A 21,971-nucleotide genomic window follows, 5' to 3' on the forward strand; every position below is an offset into this window, starting at 1 on the left:
AAATTATCTTTGCCAAACCTGAATATGTTTGGATTTCTTTAAATTTAATCTTAACTCTGAGTGTCTGGGGTTTATATAATGCTTGGTTTTGGGAAAAATTACATCTTTATTTAAGTATTTTAACCTAAATTACTGATATGTTCTAAATCTTAACTCCAGCTAAACTACTTCTGTCTAGGAATATGTATTAAAATTCACACCAAAAATACAGCAGACTCTAATAAATGTAACGATTAAGATGATACATTTTCTGCAAACCACAAACTATGAGAAGACAGTTTGCCAGAGGATTCATAGACAACACCATAAATGATAACATTACATAGGTAAATTCCTTTTAAAATGGCACATTTGCTTATTGACGTTTTAACATCCTCAAACATATAAATTGCCAGCACTCATAAGTCTACAAACTACAATCTTCCAACTGCTCCTACAAATGGAAACACTAGAAAGATGTAAAACAGTTTCGTATTTCACACAGCTGGCATGACAACAACCACACAAGAATGAGTCACTCAGCTATGTCACTAAAACCTAGCTATACCCCTTCAAGGTGCAACAACTCCTAGTCACTATTTAAGAAGGGAATTATCTGCTGTACCTAAGAAACATGTAAATGCCATAATACACTTTTTAATTCTACACTCTGAGTTGCATGAAGAGCTACTGATAAAAGAGAAAATTGTAAACACACAGTAGGCCAATTCCTTTCAGGGACAGACAGATCATTTGCCTCTTTGTCTTGGTGAGAGGTATAACAGCTGGAAACTCTTGATCTGTAAACTACATACCATAGTCAAAAGTACCTGCCAGTCAGCTCCTAAAAAGATATTGGTCAATGACACTGGACACTACTCAGAATGCTTATATATCTCAAGATGGTTTTGTATGAAACAGGATGCAAGATACATACAATGTTTCTGCAGGAATGCTGGGGAGGGAAAGGAAAGTCCCAGGTACAAGACACTTTGCATCTCTGTATTCTGTAGGGCTCATTTTATTGTCAAAACAACATCCCAAAACAAACACCACAAAATTCAAGGTAGTAACTATCCAAGGCTTTCCCAGTTTCTACCAGCTGGTAGGGGAGAGGAACCCCCTTTGATTTTGGTAATCCTGCCTGGTTATTATGGAGACTCCCACACATGGATCTCCCTGATCCTGGGTCTCTCCTGTCTGCCCCCCAATCTAAGAGGCAGGAAATATTATATCTGGCTTCTTGTAAGACACATGCTTGCTCCCAGACATGTGGCCTAAGAGTACACCACTCAATTTTTAAAGGGCCCAAGGGACATTAAAGATGCAGTGTGATATGTACATATGCTCCAAAGTCCGGCGTCTTGTTAAGCTGATAGGCAGGAGAAACCTACAAGACTAAAATAAAGAAGATGGAAGGCAGGAGCAGCACACACCAGTTGGGCTGAAGCTCCACTCCTGACACAAAATAGAGAGAGCATGAAACAACTACAAGAATAGTGAGGCTGTATGTGTCTGACACCAGCCATCAATGTTAAGTACACCAATCAGGCGGTCTCTTAAAAGTAATATAATCCTCTCAATTCCCCACTGAAGTATTCTTCTTGAGAAATTTGAATTTGAACTTTTAATCTTGACACAGAGCTTATCAGACCCACCACCATACCATGAGTCAGCCAAAGAAAGTCATTCAAGAGCAACACATGGCACTCCCTACCTGAAAGAGCGATTAATGACACCCAGTGGAAGGCAGCGGTGTTCCAACTCTGTCCCTTTACAGAGAAGTCAGGAAAGTTAAGTTTCACTAGGTACATTGCCTTCCGCCATGATACATTTAACATATCTAAAGCAACAATACTTAATGACCACCACATTTGTAATTATCATTCTATCTTGTATTGTGTAACTACTGAAATTCTCTTTAGTCATTGAGAGATCACGAATCCCAGTTGTACACTGCATCAGCATACTTATTCTAAAATTCTAACCTTCCAAATCCTTTACTGTCCAAAAAATTAAGGTTGTCTATCAGAGGTTACCTTCAGCAGGGAAGTTGATGTCCCAGTTTTTGAGAGTTTTGTTACTGCAGACACTGAGGAGCCGTTTTCTGGTTTGATTTTTTCTATTGTTTGAGTTTTATGTATCCCGGGCACTTTGGGCACTGAGCCAACAGTCCTGCTTGCTTTCTTCATTCTGGGCTGCCTGTTTGTGATGCATTTACAAACAAATCTGAAAACACAAAAAAAGTTAGCGAAGTGTTAAATACAAGACAAGTGAGATGTGATATAGCTTTTTGAATGATTTCTTTAAAATCAATAGCCCAATGATAACACCAAAAAGCATAAGCCAGAGCCAAATGGTATGCACATGATTGAGAAAGAAAAGTTCTCACAGTAGAGAGATTTTTGCCAAAAATTAAGTCTTCAAAGCAACTGGACTTCCAAGTTATATATAAAAAAAAGTTTTAGAAATCTCTCCCCACAAATAGCACTGAACTGATGACATTTTATAAATGACTCACATAATCCATCCTCCTTACTAGCAAAAAGGAGGCTCATCATGATAGTGATGTTCTTGATCTCTGACTGAAGGGAAGAAAAATACAATAGGAGTACTCTACCAACCAACTGATGAATGATCACTAACACTGGCCTTGAGGAAAGAGATGGTTCTATCTGTCAAGCTGAAAGGAAAGTGCGCAAGAGTTCTGGCAGTTAGAGAGGAAAGACATACTGATATATAAAAATCAAGACTTGAAAAATCCACTCTCCTCCTAAACAGTTGTGAAGAGAAAGCTGTCTCTGGCATATATGGTGGTTCCAGTTATGCAGCATTTAGAAGAAATTACATTTCTAGCTCTTATGGTGGGGAATATTACCTTCTAAATGGGAGCCAAACATAAACCAGTGCACTACTGTCTTCCTGAGTCTGCAGACAGGCCATTTCAATGCTTCTGTTGTAGTCTTTTGCTGCTTGTGAAAGCCCTGAGCAACAACTACTGCAATTCCTAACATGTTGAGAGCGTATGAGAATGCCAATTTCACTCTGACAGGGCATGACAAACCAATGAGTAGCAGCAGTGGCAAGCACTGCAGCTGTTCACTAGGGCTGACAACTCAAAACAGAGACTAAGGGAAAGACAGAGTAGTGGAGATCCATGCCTCATAGCAACCAGGGAGCTGGGGGAGGATTAGATAAAGAGAGAATATCCTTACTCTTTCAGGAGTTGACTAATGATGAAAATAGCTACCATCACTCGTCTCTCCCCAGTCAAGAGACTCTGGAGTGGGAGAACAGAAGGAAAAGAAAGCTTCCACTCCCTTCCAGCAGCCATAAAGTCAGGGGAATAGGAAAAGTATGTGTTCAGATTTATCAGTCTCATTATCTAGTGCTGGTAGGAAACATGGAACAAGAAAACTTTTCCCCTTTCTACAAAAAAGGGCATCTGAAAGACATGAATGCTAGAGATGATTCAGAGTGTGGAGAAATGCTGTGTATAAATGCAGTGATCAGGACTAGTAACAACATTTAACAAACCAAATGCTGTCACACCCCTAAAAACATTACACTACTCTCCTCACCCAACATGCACGCAAACTACTTTTCAAATTTAATTTTTTACAACTTAAAAAAAAACTTTACATATTATTTGGGTGCATTCAAATCTGCAGGTCCTATTAGCAGCAGCACTTTTCATTTTTAAACTATGGAAATGTACTACAACTGACCATTCTGACTGAAGTATGTTTCCATTTCCATGGCAGTTACCTTATATTTGCTGATACCACCTAAGAGGAGTTTGAAACAAAATGGTTGTTTATAAACTAAAGCTTCCTCATTGTTGAGCATTTAGTAAGGTTGATTACAGAAAGTTTCCTCTCCCACCCCTGAATTCAAACATTTTGGTTTGGCTATTTTTGAATGATCAGAAAGCCAAAAAGCTCTTACCAACTACCATATTAAAATTTTGTGCAACAAATTCTGCTCTGTTTTACAGACAGCATTATGTAATCAATGAAAGACTTTTTCAGAATGCTTATACACAAGAGAAGAATTCAAGGGAAAAATATTTTTTAAAACTGGCAATTTCAAGGCAAAAGCTACAGATACTACTCCTGCTCAACTTTACACTTTGTATCAGCGATTTATAATTGCTACAAGTGCCTATTGGATTTCTAGGTGGAGACAGAAACTAATCTGAATCAACAGACAAAGTCAACTAAGACATATGGACCTTGCCAATTCCTCAGACTGCATTAAATTCTAAACTTTAAATGCTCAGAGCTAAGACCAAATTGTCACATCTACTTGTGTCATTTATCAAGTGAAAATATGCAACTACTTAAAATGACAAACATTAACTACATATTCACATCCAAGATGAAAAATATTCTTATCCTTTCATCTAGGACAAAAGATTGTGCTTTATTAAATTGTAGAAAATATATGGCATGGGCAAAAATCAGGGTGTGAGGATAATCATTTCTTGAGCAAGCTTTTGTACTATGATGAAGTATGGGATCTCATTATAATTTTGTTTATTGTGCTGAAGCATACAAGCTTTGCCTATGTACCCGTAAAACAAGTTACAGGCAAAATTCAAGTTGTATCTTGATCTAAGACAACCGCCTTACACTGATAATATCCCACTGCTCTAATGAAACCTAGAGTACCCTCAGTGGTGGTATGCCAACCAAAGAGAATGTGAAAGATATAAATTTAATATGTGGTTGGTGTAGCATGAGGAATTTCATAATTTCATGTTATTAGTCTTTTCTGAGAATGGTGAGGAAGAAATGAACAACTTAAAACCAACGAAATTTGCATAGTGAGTTTTAAGGGATTGCTTGTCTAACCTGATTATCTATTTAAAAAATTGTTAATCTGAGGTCTCTTTTGAAATTAAAATAAAATTAAAGTTTGCATACCTATTCAAAATAGGTCAGTATTGCCATCCCAAACTGTGTGTGTCTTGCTGTAGCCAATGCCTTTTTCAGATTTACATCTTTCTGTATTTTACTATTTGTAGATCATTACACAGAGTTTTCAACATTTCCAGACTACTGCACCCCTTTCAGGAGTCTGATTTGTCTTGCGTATCCCAAATTTTACCTCACTTAAAAACTACTTGCTTACAAAATCAGACATAAAAATACTAAAAAGTGTCACAGCACACTGTTACTGAAAATTTGCTTTTTTTCCTAATTTTTACATCATATAATTATAAAATAAGTTGACTGGAATATAAATATTCCACTTACATTTCAGTGTGATACTTGCTGTATAATAGTATATAGAGCATATATATATATATAGAGAGAGAGAGTATAAACAAGTCATTGTATGAAATTTCAGTTTGTACTGACTTTGCTAATTCTTTTTATGTAGTCTGTTGTAAAACCAGGCAAATATCTAGAGGAGTATCCTCTGACCTGTGCATACCCCTGGTTGAGAACCACTGACATAGAGCAACTGGTTTACAGCAGCAAATACAAAGTTACCAAACTAGTCTAAAACAATACAAATATAGGCTGCCAAATTATTTTCACAGAAAAACACAGTTTAGACTTTTTGCATCTCAATTATAGCCTCAAACCTGCATCAGTAAAGTAAATGAGAGCTTGCCACTGACTTCAATGAGCGTAGCCCTATGAGAACAAAGGTAACAAAATAAATTATCTGTTCAATGTCAGATGGTTCTTATTCATAGTGGAATTCAGACGCAACATATTGCTGTAATTTTCATTCAAAAATTACTATATGCTCCAGGAATAGCAACCACATGACCAAGGTAATGTAACTAAATATTTCTACAGTATTTGGAGAGAGAGAACTTTACTCTCCTCATCCAAAAATAAATCCATAGTAATACCTTCAAATATGACTAAAAAAATTACTCTTCAAACCAGGGATCATGCCTAGTTTTAGAATCATACAAGTGCATGGCTTAATGGGGCTCCAGTCCTGGTTGGGGCCATGGGGTGTTATCAGAACACTGAGTATTAATGATTAATGAAAACTTTACAAAACATTTATGTAGATAAAATTTGCATGTAGATAAAAGAGGCACTGGACACATACAGAATCCTTTTTCAATATCGAAATATACTTAAAACAAGAATCTGCAAGTTATTTTTGGTCACTTTAGATTTTAACTAATTAACAGATATGGACAATATTTACATAATACAGTCATTTTTAGGTCAAAAACCTCAAATACTAAGTTTGAATGCAACATTACTGTTTAATGATGGCAGTTAAAAATCCCTCCAAAACATTTTATAATAGAAAGACACTTATGATGCTTTAAATACCCAAAGGCTGCACTCAGGTAAGAATTCAATACTTTAACAAGTTTCATAGAGTACTATGGAACGCACCCACAGGCACTTTGCTATTATCTGTAAGGATCAAGACTTGTAACATCCCCTTCTGATGAAGGGACGGAAAATAAAAATGTCTACTTACCCATTTTTTTTATTCTTTTAGATGTAAATCAGAATCCAGTGTGAATTTAGCAATAAATGAAAAAATGATCTAAAAAGAGAGAGGGGTAAGATCTCTATAGCTAAATCCAAAGTGACGTGGGGCGAGATTTATTTTTGTTAATGTTGCACAAAGAGCGTGTCAACACCATCTGACTATATACATGAACTACTAACTAGGGCATGAGTCACAACAAAAAAAAAAAAAAAAAAAAAAAGAGGACTAGAACAAGCCAAAAATAATCATATTGAATAAATTAGCATTACCAAGAGAGGCAAAGAACAAATCACAATAACCAGAATGTGAACATTCATTCTAAGTTGTATCCTTTGCCAGGTTTTTCTCTTTCAACAGAACTCATACTACAGAAAACTAAAACCAATACTCTGCAATGGTGTATTCTCACTGTTCCAGTGGAGATAGAGGCAGATAGTCCTACACTTTTATATCAGCAAATTCTGTACAACTCCAAAAACATTTTTAAAACGCTTTGCCCAATAAGAAGGCACAACTCTGTACTGCAGACTCATATGGTATGGCTGCCTCAACATCATGAGATTCTTTCAGTTACTGTTTGTACATCAATTAAAATGTTCCATTTAAAAAAATCTGCAAAGTAGGGGAGGGGTACTTTCCCCTATGAATAATAAAAGTATGTTATTTATAGCATAACAAGTGGCTGATTTCAACTGTTCTTGGTTTTGTGGTGGTAATTTACACCCCATCCATTCTATTAAACAAGATTACTCATGTCAATCATAGGAGAACCTTGGGAAAAAGTGACCAAGTAATCTTTCATGCCTGCAGGTTGAGAGATGTTCCTTTGACTAGTGAACAAGATATCACATTGTTTGTAGGAGCTGAAAAATATATAACCTCAAGAAGTTATTGAACAGTAGTTTTAGGTACATAAGAACCATTAAAACAAGGGCAGAATGGCATTTTCTGCTGAATGACAGCAGAAAAAAAATAAGAGACCACTCAAATTTCAGAAAGTATAGTATATTAACAATATCTTATGAAAAGTCCAAGAAGAAACAGACTATAAACACCTACCAAATAAAGGGTCACAGAGCTATCCAAACCATTAAGGGTGGTGGCCCCACTACTTTGTCATTTAATAGCCACATCCACACACATTCCTGACCTCAAAACAACCTCTAACAACATAAAAATATCAAAATAAATAATTAGGACTGAAACTAGCCAACTGATCAGTCACAGAAGGCCAATAAGGTGGGGGAAGGAAAGCCTACGCACAGGGGGGTTTTGCAGCCCTCTGCACAATAAACAGCCACATTCTGCTGCAACTCCTCATGCAGGAGCATAGACAGGAATTTGTGGGCAAGCTATGGACTGGCCAGTGAATTGATATACGGTAGAACCTCAGAGTTACCAATACCAGAGTTACGAACGGATGATTCAACCACACACCTCATTTGGAACTGGAAGTACACAATCAGGCAACCGCAAAGGAAAAAAAAAGCAAACAGAGCACAGTACTATTTTAAACGTAAACTACTAAACAAATAAAAGAAAAACAGCATTTTTCTTCTGCATAGTAGTATTTCAAAGCTATATTAAGTTAATGTTCAATTGTAAACTTTTGAAACAAACAACCATAACATTTTGTTCAGAGTTACGAATAACTTCCATTCCCGAGGTGTTCGTAACTCTGAGGTTCTACTGTACTACACACAGACACAACGAATTCCATCCCTTTCTGCTGTAGCAGATGTAGATTATACTTTCAGCCCATGAGCTCCACAAGTATTTTGAACCTTGTCTCTAGGTGGATGTGCAGGGAAGGAAGAAACTCTCATTTCTGAGCTCTTTTGAAATTCACATAGTGCCTTTTTAATTGGTTTGTCCAGGGGACCAGAACTTCATCCTTAATTTGTATTTTCTAACATGTCTGAATTCCTACTTATTTTGGGGGCACAAACTAAAAAGGCTTACCCCTTACAGTTCTCTAAAAATTGTGGAATAATCATTGGGTAAAACTAGAGGCTATCCACCTAGATTTCCTTACTCCTTGTTTGGAGAAAATTTAAGCCCATGTCGCTGTGAGCAATATTTAACCGTTGCTAATACTTAGCATTCCAGACAAGTGACAGAAACATTCATAAAAGGACTGCCTAACTTATGATGAACTGTGCTCTATCTTTTAATAAAACAAAATAATTTGTTCTTGTTTTTAAGCTGGTACTATAATTTAACTGGCAGGTATTTCAAGTCACTGTGGAGAAAAAAAAAAGTGACTGCTTCCAGTTAACACAAACTTTGCTGTTAAAAAGTTCAGCTAATTTCTCTTGAAACTGAATTTCAAAACAATACAGAATGCTCACACAACAAGGATTCCAAACATATATTGTTTTAAAAATAAAGTTAAGATGATTGTATCCCTATAATAGCCTTTGTAAATAGTTTCTATTAGTGCACTTTCTATCACAGACACCTCCGTTTTGTTTCTGAATTGCATTTTCAAAGAAAATTTGAGGGGAACACTAACAAATACATTTCTTACAGGAATTAAAACTAGAGATAAGGAAAAATTTCAAGTGGGTTAATGGAACTAAGGAGTGATTATTACTCAAAAGTGCTACACTAGTGACTTAGAATACAGTCCACAGTACAATTTCATAGGATTTGCTACGCTAGCAATACCATTATATAGATTTTTCTAATGTGTATTTGAATGCATAGAAGCCTACTATAATGCAAACTGAAGCAATAAAACTTAACTGTCAAAACCACACATTAACAAGGAACACTGAAGAAAATGGAAAAGGAAAGGAATCTAAAGTACGGCATGTTTCTCCTTTAAGATTTGTGTTATACCAACCAGGGTCTGTTTATGTTACTGTTTTCCATATTCCATTGGTATATTTTAAAAGTTATACTCAAACCAGCAAACATGGGCCAGCAATTGAAATAACACACACAGTTTCAGTATATCAGTTACAGCTCCGCTTTAGGTCATAAAAGAATTACACAACAAAAAATGTAGTCCTCAGCAAGTGCTTTAGGCTGCATTTGCATGGAAAAGTAAACAACTATTACTCTGAACAGTGGGTTTTCTGGGTTAACAGCATTGGTGGGCAGAAAAGAGATCCAGTTGTAGCATGTTGAACCACATCTGACCAATAAAGCCTACTATTTATTGCTTTAGCTATAAAAGTTGTTAGTTTATAAAAAGACAGTGTCAACCTAAAAATTACACTCTGAAAATGTTTTTACTTTCTATTATTCAAGTTAACACCTAAAATAAGTGAAACTGAGCATCAGGTAGCCAGGAGAGAGAAAAGTCCCTTTTTTTTCCTTTAATTTTGCTTCTTTGACTATTGCACTGGGTATATAGTCAGTGTCCCCATTTACCAACTGTCAGTTCTTCCTGCATATATGGGTGTTTTATACAGCAAAAGGGAAAGAAAAGCATAAAAAAATAAATATATGAACTGTAAGGCCACAAAAACTGGCAGGACAACTCAAGGGTAGGTTCAGGACCTAATACGACATTTAACTCGTTTTTTAAAATGACTAGACTTCAAGGTGACAGTGTCCTTTACAGTGTGGTTTCACTCGCTGACATAACTCCTTACAAAATTAACTGTCAGAGCAAGTGGTGAGTGTTTGCCTTTTAAGAAATTTTATTTCTGTATTTAAGGGCCCCTTAACCTGATCCTCTACTTTCTCCAGTCTATAGCCCCTCACAGGTAAACTCCTATATCAGCAGTAGGGGCAAAGCCAGCATGAGCAACAAGGGCTGCCTAAACAGACTTTAGCAGCCCTAACTAAGACCAAGGTGAAAGGAGCACCTGTCTCAAAAAACGAATTGATGCAGTTTGCAGAAGGGCAACAAAAGAGAAGCAGCAAAGTGGTCAAGGAGACCACCTGTGCCATCCCTATATCCCAAAACCTGGAGCAGTCTGGAGGGAATGGGAAGGAAGACCCAGAATGAAGGACAGGGAGAGAAATACATCTAGGAAGGTGCTTTGGTGAATCCCCAACACTACCATGCAGACATACAGATATATTTTTCTTGTAGATTGGGGGATAGGGGAGAAACACATATCTGCAAAAACAAAAAAAAAGATGGCAAAGAAGGAAGGATGAATGCTATAGGGGAGCTCAAGATTGGTTACTGAACCCAGCTCTGAGCTCTCTGCTCCCTCCTGCTGCTGCCTAGAGCTGACAACCCACCGAGCTTCTCCCTCAGCATTCCTCAGACTTGCAGTGTGGAAGGAAATTTCATAAAAAATAGGAGAAGAAGCCAGTCTCCAGAACTTTGGAACTTCTGGCTGGAAAAGAACTGACAATAGTGTGTATAAGTTCCATGTTCTGGAACTATTTTACTGATCCCATAAGAACATGATCCTTAACTGAGTCCACTGGAATCTAGTTACCCATGACAGAGCCTTGTCTGGTTACTCACCGTAACTTACTTTGTTCTAGCTACATTTATGCCAGTATTTCCCCAATTAAGTAGTAGTAATTACTAATCATTAAGAGTTTCCTTGGGGGGAGGGAGGGAGAGGAAGAAAAGCTTTAACAGCTACCTAATGTATTATGCTCCTATGGAGTATAATGCAAGTGTATTTTAAATATATATGGATCCTTTCTTCCTAAAACACTTTACAAATTATATATAGAGCACAATGAAACTCTAGGAGAGTGGCAACAGACACACAGAATACTGCAAAACAGTTGGAGGGGAAAGAAGTTTCATAAAACGACAAAAGCAAACGCACATTCTTGTGGAATACTTCACACAGAGCCTTTCATATTTTAAAGCCCGGTCTGAAAAATCTAAATACTAAACAGCCTGAAACTCACTGTGTCTAACTTGAGGATGAAGGCATGGGTCAACCCTTCCTCGACTTAGTTTGCATCCCCATAAATCATATCTTTATTGACCAGCCCATGGAGAGTAAATATTTGCAAACGTTATGTTCAGACCACTACACAATCCCCTCCAAGAAGGTCTGAACATTCCTTTTCTAGGGTAGTGTCTCATTTTCTTAATAAAAAAAAAAAATCACTCTCTTCTTGCAACCTAATCCGTTCTCATTTATGTATCTAAGAATTTCCCACCTTCTCCAGACTCTGTGGAAGGAAACAGACACAAACATTAGTCAGCATGTCCTGTATTATACCATGCAGTGCTCTGTACTCCTCCAAGCTGTAGAGGGCAGACAACGGCTGAATTTGATAAGAACTATACAAATATTTCTACTTAATATTCAGCCCCTGGCTGAATTCAACATTAATATTGTTGCCCCCTTTTTGACCTGAGCAGCTAGTCAAAGGCATGGGGCTCTGTGGGTGTTCCAGTTGGGAATAGAAATTGGTGGTAACCAGGTATTTCTCTGACAGTCTTGTTTATTTACAAGGACTGTACAAAGTCCTCTATCTCTGAATTCAGAAGGAACCAAGAATAGTTTCTTAGATTACCAGACCCTTAAGTCCCCTTTAGCTAACACTAGACCCAAAAATCGCTCTCTCCAGCTCAAAAGTCCCCAAAATGTGGGTCATGCCCCCTGAGCCGGGGAGGGAGTGCTCTGCTCCAGACCCAGCAGCAGCACCTGGCCCTGCCGCAGGCCCACTCCCTGTTCCGGGCCCCAGCCCCGAGTGCAGCACCCCGACCATGGCCCGAGGCCCCAGCCCCGACCGTGGCCCCGCTCACCGCCCCAGATGGGGGGTGCACTGACATGGGTAATGGGGCATGGAGTAAAAAGTTTGAGGACTACTGCTCTAACTTCTTCCATGCTTCTGCTTGGCTTTTCCTTGCCTCTTTTCCTATGCCTATCTCTCTGTTCTTGTCTGTGACCTCAGTATCTGTGTGTTCTCTCACATTCCAACACATACCTACCCAAAGAAGACTCAGCCCAAAAGCAGGTTCACACACCCCTTTTGTCCTAGGTGGGGCTTATGTTTACACTTAATTGAAGGGTGCGTTCACACTTACCAACTTCAATAAGGTTTTAAGAACCTTAATAACAAGGTTTCATCCAGCTCATAACAATATCATTTTATAAACGGGATAAGAGTTTCCCAAGAGTACACAGCAAGTAAGTATAAGATGAGGTGTTGAACCCATGTCTTTTGGCTTACAGGCTGAGACTAGTGCACTATCCCACAGTGCTGCCAGGACAAGTCATTCAGCCTTTCAGTGACTATTCTCCTTTCTATCATATGGGTCTAATATTTTATACTATTGTATCTGTAAAATTCAAAGCGCCGGACAAAGGAGGGGTAGACCTGAGTGACCCAATTTCACAGACTGTGTAATTAAGCATACATTTGAAGTAATTTTTCTCAGTGGCACTGTCTAGCATACGAGACACGAGACATACCATCATTATATATAGACTATTATAACAGAATACTGTTCTGGGTTCTGTTCCTAGCTCTGCTAGGAGTTTCCTCTAAGAACTTGGGCAATTTGCTTTGGCTCTCATTTGTAAAGTGGAATAATGATATATGCCTCTATTCTTCAGCAATACTAAGAGGTCGGCTCATCCTTCTCACAGGAAAGAATAAAGGATGACCTTACAGCTGAAAAAAATCATCCCTTCTAATTCTGTACTAGATTAGCAGGAGAGAATGGGGACAGTGGTGGAAGTGCACATAAGAGACTAAAGCCAAATGTGGTATCTTAATTTTTGTACAAAAGAGCTAAAGAATAGCAGAATCTAGAGGTGCACCCCATCCAATATGTATCTTATCTAAGTGCTATATCATCAAGATAAGATAATCCAAAGAGAATTTGATGGCGTAGCTTCCAACAGCTGACTCCATAATAAAGTGTTTACCCTCTTCAAGACCCATATTTAAGTCTTTACCCCCTCAGGGAGCCAAGATATAAAGCTGCCTTGCAAAATTCTATTTGCTTTTTCTTTGGTGGAGAGAGGGAGAAGCAGAGGTGAACTCTCATTAGTTTTTTCATCTTCAAATCACAGAGAAGAGTAAGCAGGCAAATTTGTGGCAATACAGCATGACCATGACGCCCATAAAATAGAACTTACCACATGGGCTTTCCCAAAGAAAATTTGAGGGACTCCACTAACAAATCCCGCCATATGAAGGAAATATTTACTGTATGACTTTGTGATGTCCCATAGGTAGGGAATTACAGAAAGAGGGATATTTGTTTAGGAAAAGCAAAACCATATGTAATGAGAAAGAGAGTGCTGTTGACAGGGTAAGAACAAAAGATAACAGAATTCTCCTGCCCAAAGGATACACAGCTGTCAAACTTCAGGGACTGCTTGCTGAATAAAGATCATCAATGGAACTTAGTAAATCACGAAAAAGTAAAACTAGTTAATGTCTAACCTTAAAAAGTCAAACTTTACTAGATCATTTTTACAGACTTGTCTATTTCAGTTAAGCCTTGTTAATTTGAAGGTCACCAAAGTTTTAGCATTGTCCTTTGTACAGGAAAGTATACTGAAGATTCCCTCCTCTTCCCCCCAAAAAATACTGAGGAAATTCCATATCACAGCTTTTATAGAATGCCCCATGTGTCAAAACCAATGTCTGGTTTTAATTAAGAATGAACCTTACTACACATTTAAACAAAGAGTTCTAAGAATTTCCAACACTTAGCCAAAAGTCTTTTCAAGACTGTTTTCAAGCAGCCAAAGGTTTATTTTCCACTGACAAAAAAGTAGCTCCTTTGTACAAGAATGCAGAAAGGGAAGGAAAAATAATTTCTTTACCATTGTTTAATTAAGGACCATCAGTCTGTGCATTATATTGATTACATAATGTCTTAATTCACTTGTAATGAACACTGGTTTATGCAACAATCAAAGTCGAGTAACTTTTTAGTTTACAAAAGGGAACACAAAGAAAATTAAAGTAACATAACTGATGTCTAATCACAAAATTAACAACAACCACTTCAACTATCTTCATAGTTTTTCAGATGTCTAGTTTTTTTTTAAACATGATCAAAAATGTGAATGTGAAGAAATATGACAATCTAGCATTTTAACTCTAGGGAGTGGATGGTAAAAGAATGCATGCTGATTTACATTCATACTTGCCAGTTTGTGCCAGGATGTCAACTAGTTTGACTGCAATTTTGCAAAGAGATGCAAGAAGAGTTGCAAAATTGACACACATTCAGTAAGATAAAATTTACATCCATTTTCAAAGTCTCAGTAATGGCACTAAGTTTAAAATGTAAAATATGTAGGGAACATAGGTGTGCTTCACCCAAATATTCTTCCTAGGAGACTTGACTACTTTACAGCACCTAACACAAGATGTTAGAAGTGCTTCATCCTAGAATCTTCCCTGTTTTCTATGTAGTGAGCAATCTTAGGATCAGATCCTGTAAACAGAAAATTCTCTCTTTTTTACTTATTATAATTTACATTCATACTACATTTCTTTCCAACCTTTTTAAATTTCTGGGCAGTTTGCTCTCTGGTTTATTTGGAACATACTTCTTGTAAATAACCAACATTAAGAGATCCTGCGGCATTCACACATTAGGCACTAAGATAAAAATCCAAAGTAACTATGTGACCACATCAGAAAATAAATATGATTAATGCAATTGTCCTCTTACTTATGAAGATGAATGTAATTGTGTGTGTATGTAAAAAGTTTAGTTGCCACATTATTTGCAGTAGGTGTTCAGACACAGCAGCCAACCACTACCTGCAAGTTGTATTAAATAATAAGCACTCCCAATGGTGACTTCTCAAGTAATTAAGTTAAATCAGTCCATCAAAACAGAATAAGAACACTTTCCTTATGACTATACACCTAATCAGAGCCTTAAATTCATTAAATCTTTACAGCCAGTTATCTTTTTCTTCTTCATTATAAGTAAAAACAACGAGAGTCCTGTAGTACCTTGAAGACTAACAAATTTCTGCAGCATAAGCTTTCGTGGGCTGCAACCCATGTCAGAGGTCACCTGAACTGCAAACTCAGGCTCTGGTAGGTGTCAGTCCTTCAAAACACAAAAATGTTTTTTTCCATGGTTACAAGTTCATAACTGTCTCACATTCAAAACCAGAGCACAGGATGGGAAGAGCAAAGTTTTCTTTATATAGCTCCAACCTTTGATCTTGGCCTTTTGTAACAGGTAATCAGCAAAGACCCTTTCCTCGGGATACAGCTTCAAAAGGCTGGGTTTTTGCATAACCAGAATTGGAGAGTTTGGTTTTACCTCTCCCTAGACACTCCCCAGGAAAACCACCACACTTTTTGTTCCAAAAGTCCATTCTTGTCTGGCAAATTGTTAAATATATTCCTCTAAACCCTCAGGTCCCTCATTTTTCACACGTCCTCCCCCAGTAGGTTGCACACAATCCTGGCCCATAATAATACATAAACCATTCATTTAATACAATGCATCCAATCCAAATATACTTAAACTTAATACAATAAGATCTCCCAAGGATATGGCAGGAAATTGACATATCTGTCATACTTGGTACAAAACTTTGCCCAGTCAGATGAGGAAGGAATGAGATAAATGAATGAGCACTATCCACTCAACACACAGAAACAGCAATTTCTCACTGGGGAAAGAAAGCATCATTCAAAGAAAGAAAGCACACACCTTTATTAAGTATAAGGCACATTCAAAACTAAAGTCAACAATAAATGACCTTTCAAGGCATGGAGTAAAAGGGCATTCAATATGAATTCAAGTAGTTATTTGGATGATGTTTGGTTTTTGCGGTATTATACCATGAATCAAGCAGCTTTGAAAAGATCGCTTGATCCCTACGGGGGAAAATAAATAGACAGTCTCATCACATGAGGATGATAATACTCTTTCCATTACCCTAGTATCTCTGGAAAATGTTAAATAGAAGCTATTAAGCTACTATACTTCTACAGTATACTATTATACTAAACTACTAAAGTTAAGGCATTTTTAAATCAGCAGTTCCATATAACTTGTATGCATGAGTTTTAAAAGAACTGGCTGAGGAGCTCTCTGCACCATTAATGCTGATTTTCAATAAGTCTTGGAGTTCTGGGGAAATTCCAGAAGACTAGAGAAAGTTAATGTAGTGCCAACTTTTAAACAAGGTAAGCAAGATGACACAGGTAATTACATACTTGTCAGCAATCCCTGGCAAGATAATGAAGTGGCTGATACAGGACTTGATTAATAAAATATAAAAGGAGGGTAACATAATAAACATGAGTTTATGGAAAATAGATCCTGTCAAATGAACTTGATGGGGGGTGTGTGTGTGTGTGTGTGTGTGTGTGTGTGTTACAAGTTTGGTTGATAAAGGTAATAGTGTTGATGTAATATACTCAGACTTCTGCAAGACATCTGGCTTGGTATCACACAACATTCTGACAGAAAAACTAGAATGAGATAAATTTAACATGGCACATATTAAATGGATTAAAAACTGTCTGACTGACAGGTCTCAAAATGTAATGGAGAATCGTCCTTGCACGGGTTTGTTTCCAGTGGGGTCCTGGCAGGGATTTGTTATTGGACTTACGTTATTTAATATTTTTATCAATTACCTGGAAGAAAACATAAAATCAACACAGCTAAAGTTTTCAGAAGACACTAAAATTGAGGGAATGGTAAATATTGAAGAGGACAGGTCTCTGATTCAGAGGGATCTGGATCCGTCGATACACTGGGCACAAGCAAACAAATATGCATTGTAATATGTCTAAATGTAAACGTATACATCTAGGAACAAAAACTACAGGTCATGCTTACAGGATGCAAGACTCAATTCTGGGAAGCAGTGACTGAAAAATATTTGAGGGTCATGATGGATAATCCCCTGAATATGAGCTCTCCTTGTAATGCTAAAAGAGCTAATGCAATTATGGGATGTATAAACAGGGGAATCTTGAGTAGGAAGAGAGAGTTACAGAGTGTAAGGCGAGAAAGGACCACTAGTTCATCAACTCGGACCTCCTGTATATCACACGGCACCAACACCATGGAGCATCTCTATATTTGGCACTGGTGCGACTGCTGATGGAATACAATGTCCAGTTCTGATGCTCACAATTCAATAAGGATGTTGATAAACTGAAGAGGGTTCAGAGAAGAGCCACAAGAATGATTACAGGATCAGAAAACATGCCTTATAGCGATAAACTAAAAAGATTGAGCTCTTTGAGTCTATCAAATACAAGTTAAGGGGTGACTTGATTACAGTCTACAAGCATCTATCTACCTGGGGAACAAATATTTAATAATGAGCACTTCAAGCTAGCAAATAAAGATATAACACAATCCAAAGACTAAAAGTTGAAGCTAGACAAATTCAGACTATAAATAAGGTGCAAGTTTTTGACAGGAAGGGTAATTAAACACTGGAACAATCTACCAAGGGTTGTGGTGGATTCTCCATCACTGACAATTTTTAAATCAAAATTGGATGTTTTTCTAAAAGCTATGCTCTAGGAATTATCTGGGGGAAATTCTATGGCCTGTGTTATACAGGAGATCAGACTAGATGATCACAAAGGTCCCTTCTGGCCTTGGAATCTATAATCATGCACTTGATTTAAGGGTGTCCTGCAAGGAAAAACTGAATATAGGCCTTTTTTTTTTTTTTTTAATGATGTATTTAAAAAGGCCTGAAAGATTAAGGGTTTTTCTCCTGCTTGTTGTTTTACACAGAAATTCAAATCCCAGGCTACTAGACTATGGTGACAGGAGAAATAATGAAATAGTGACATTACAAGAGCCAAGAGAAAAAAAAAACCTGAGCAACTGTGAGGAAAAGGATTTTTAGTCTACCTAAAACTGGTTTGGGTTTTACTATTAACATCTACTTAACCACAATAACTCACTTTTTACATTAAGGAAAACTCTGTTAGAGATTCAACACCTAAGGTATTCACAAATATCCCTAAGACCCTTCAAAGATCCTCCAACAAAATCAAGAAGGACCAGACCTGATACTCCTTAAATTGATAAGATAAAAAAACCAAACAGAAAGGGCAGGGAAAAGCCACATTCAGGACTATTTTATAATCAACATGATGTTAACGCCAACAGCAGCCCATACTCTGTCTATACTATTACTCCCAAAATTGTTAACTTTGGTGGAGCAGAACCCGTGTTATCAACAGTGGGGGTGGGGTAGAGGAATTTAGAGAGCCCTAATGTAGACAGGACCTTTGTATCTGTACAACAATATTCACACTGTAAAACCACTTCACAGTATAGCTGGTTTCTTTCTAGCAGAAAGGTTCTCTATGAAGGTTCCAACTGTTTCAACCACCAGTGTAGATAGAATACTTCATCCACAACCTCTTCCAGGCTTTCTGGTAAGGAGAAGGGAGTTCAGTGTAGTGTGCTGAGTAGGAGCTGAACCCCCACCACCTTGATTTCTTCTCTGATTAAGGAGGGGACGGGGGGGAATTGGGTAGGGAATACAGTGGGCCTGAGCTTTAGAGTGTACATTCTTTGCCTTTTGTGTGTGTGTAAGGCTGTTCTTTATATTCATTGCCCAGACAGCATGAAAAGCTTAGGAATCCTCATTTGCAAAAATATGGAAAGGCAACCCTCCATACATACACAAAGGAAAATAGAGTCCTGGTAGTGATGATTTCACTTCATTACATATTAATCCCACTACAAATAGAATTAAGACATGCTGCTCTTCTTGAAAACATATGCAACTAACTTTGCCTCTTTAGCAAAAAACCCAAAAAACACATGAAGGAAATAATGCTGCCTAATTAAAATATTTAAATAGAACCACAATAACTATTTCAATCAAATCATAAATAGCCAATGGGGTACATTGACTTTGTTTAGCTAACAACCAAGGAAACTTTTTTCATTTCATGTCCTTTTCTCACAGTGTAATGTGTGAATTAAGTTTTCTAGAGCAGTGGCTCTCAACCTTTCCAGACTACAGTACCTCTTTGAGGAGTCTAATTTGTCTTGCGTTCCCCAAGTTTTACCTCACTTAAAAACTACTTGCTTACAAAATCTGACATAACATTGTCACAGCACACTATTACTGAAAAAGGGCTTATTTTTTCATTTCTACCATATAATTATAAAATATATCAATTGAAATATAAATATTGTACTTACATTTCAGTGTATAGTATATAGAGCAGTATAAACAAGTCATTGTCCATATGAAATATTACTTTGCTAGTTCTTTTTATGCAGCCTGTTGTAAAACTAGGCAAATAGCTAGATGAGTTGATGTACCCCTGGAAGACTTCTGTGTACCCCTGGTTGAGAACCACTGTTCTAGAGCGCACATTTTGTGTTAGGCAGTAGGTCCAGTGGGAATAGCTGCACAGAAGATGCCTGGAGGAAGATGGAAAGGAAAGGAGTCTGACATGGGTGTGGAGGGTAGAGAGAGAAGCTGTAAGAAAAGGGAAAAGAAACAGATCAGAGAAAAGGAGAAAGGGGCAGAGGAAAGATCTTGAGGAAAGAAAGTAAACAGAAGAGATGGGGGAGAAGGAGCAGGAAATAGTGAGGGAAGCCAGGGAGAGTGAAGGTGGAAGAGGGAGGGAACAGAGTGGCAGGGGAGGGCTCGCTACCGTTATTGACATGCCAGCGTACACAAGCACTATCACAGTTCACACACAACAAAGCCGTGTTATCTATCTGGGTTAAACGGTCGGTGACTGGTTTATTTACACCCTGACGCCGCGCCCGCGCTGCACGAGATGCAGAATGCTCGGCCCGCGCTGCTGTGACACCCCGGGGCAGCGTGTTTGCCGCTCTGACAGACGGGGGAGGGGGGCACGTTGGCCGGGCAGCGAGGTGAGGGCGGGCTCGGGAAGGTCTGCAGGGAGTTCCAGCGGCGGCGGGGATTGGGTGGGGAGCGGGTGTTAGCCGTAGCGCCTGTCAGCGCGACGGTGGAGCACAGCCCTAGGGGGAGGGCTGGGCACAGAGGGAGGGGGAGGGGACGTGTTGGAGCCGAGGAACAAAGATGGGGGGGCCGCTGCGGAGGGTTCCTGAGAGGAGAGCAGCCCGCGGGGAGCGCAGCAGAGAAGAGGAAGGCCGCGGAGGAGCCCTGGGAGAGAGGCGCGCTCTGCACCCAGCGCAGCAGTGGGCAGGCCCCGGTGGGACGCTCAGGGCAAGGCCTGTGCGGCCGGGACGGCTCAGAAGTCCCCTCCAGGGAAGGGGGCAGCTCCCAGCCTCTCAAGGACCCGATCCTTACCGGGCTGCGCCGGCTCCGCTCTCACTTCTTCACATGCTTATCTCCGGGAGCCGCCCCGAGACCCGACAGCAGCGAACGGGGCGGCAGGGGGGGGGGGGAGGAACGGCGCTCGTCAGTCGTCGTCGCCCCTCCCCTCAGAGGAGCTACCGCCTTGCGCAGGCGCCAACGAACTAGGATGGGGGCGGGGCCCAGGTCGAGACTACGCAGCAGGCGAGTTGGAAAGGCGCATGCGCGGTTACGTCTCGTCTCTTCCGCGTCTCGTTGTCAGGCCAGGCGGAGGCGGGCCTGATAGAACGGTAGCGCGCGACGCCCGGTTGTCTGGCCCACACACAGTGAGGGGCGGAGCGAGGCTCACCTGAGGGCGCCCACCCAATTGCTGTTGGGAGCGAGTGGGCCTCAAACCGATGGCCTGGGGTCCGCTGTTCTCTGGGCCCCACTGCAACAAACGGTAGAATACAGGTTTGGCGGGTGCCCGTGTTCCTGCTCCGCCCTAGACGCAGGGCACTGGCGCCGTGGCAGGCGAGGCCCGAGGTCCAGCTGCAGCCAGCCAGTGACCCTCCCCCCCGGTGATGCGGGGGTTTGTCAGCCAGTGTAGACAGACTAGGCCCAAGACACGTCATGTTCGAACACCTCTAGCCCCCAGCACTCTAGGTGACAGTTAGCAAGTGTGGAAAATCCGAGGGGAGGTGGGTGGTAATGGGCACCAGTATAAGGCAAAGGTCCAAGGATCAGCACTGTCCCTATAAAATCAGGACAGCTAGTCACTCGAGCCCACTGCAGTGTTTTAAACAGGTGTAGTGCCACTTCGTGTAGCAGCCAAATTGTCATCACCATCACTTACTGAGAAGGAGAAAGTGTTCTGGACAACCTTGCTGGTCTAAAATCTTCCCTACTGTTGATGGGCTCACCAGGAGCGGGCTTACGGGCTATAATCCATAGAGGTGTTTAATTTACATGAAAAAAAATAATGCTGGTATGTGTGCTGTGTGTTGCAGCCATGTTGGGCCCCAGATATCAGAGAGACAAGGTGGGTGAGGTAATATCTTTCGTTGGACCAACATCTGTTGGCAAGAGAGAAGTTTTCGAACTTACACAGAGCCCTTCACGTTCCCACCAACAGATGTTGGTCCAATAAAAGTTATTACCTCACCCACCTTGTCTCTTAGCATTAATATCACAGTCAGGTTAAGCTATTGGATACCAAGAGCAACCAAATTCCCAAAACTTAATGTTTCTCCCATAAAACAAATGTGGCAACTTTGCACATACCCTGTGTATTTTATGGGATAGGTTAAAAAGAAACAAGAGGACCATTTAAATTAATTATTTAACATTTATATT

At 39.4% G+C, this 21,971-nt stretch overlaps 1 protein-coding gene across 8 annotated transcripts in view; it reads right to left on the reverse strand.

Moving 5' to 3' along the window:
• SPECC1L (sperm antigen with calponin homology and coiled-coil domains 1 like) overlaps window positions 1–20,943 on the reverse strand; it is a 108,083-nt gene extending 87,140 nt beyond the window's left edge. For 2 of the 8 annotated variants that reach the window (XR_010920208.1, XM_067550012.1), the window contains exons 1-2: window positions 19,544–20,073; window positions 2,019–2,208 (exon numbers count right to left, since the gene is read on the reverse strand). Coding sequence is in view for 5 of the 8 variants with exons in the window: in XM_067550012.1 (XP_067406113.1) it covers window positions 2,019–2,208; window positions 19,544–20,016 (663 nt within the window). In the remaining 3 variants the exon portion in view is untranslated. Of the gene's footprint in view, window positions 1–1,696; window positions 1,752–2,018; window positions 2,209–6,447; window positions 6,572–19,543; window positions 20,076–20,630 lie in introns of those variants that run through there. The other 6 variants (XM_067550017.1, XM_067550014.1, XM_067550015.1 and 3 more) reach the window with 6 other exon arrangements.
• Window positions 20,944–21,971: the final 1,028 nt, after the last annotated feature.

Source organism: Emydura macquarii, unplaced genomic scaffold, assembly GCF_026122565.2.
Source record: "Emydura macquarii macquarii isolate MOO-44397 ecotype Brisbane River unplaced genomic scaffold, CSIRO-AGI_Emac_v2 contig_1254, whole genome shotgun sequence".
NCBI classification, from domain to species: domain Eukaryota; kingdom Metazoa; phylum Chordata; order Testudines; family Chelidae; genus Emydura; species Emydura macquarii.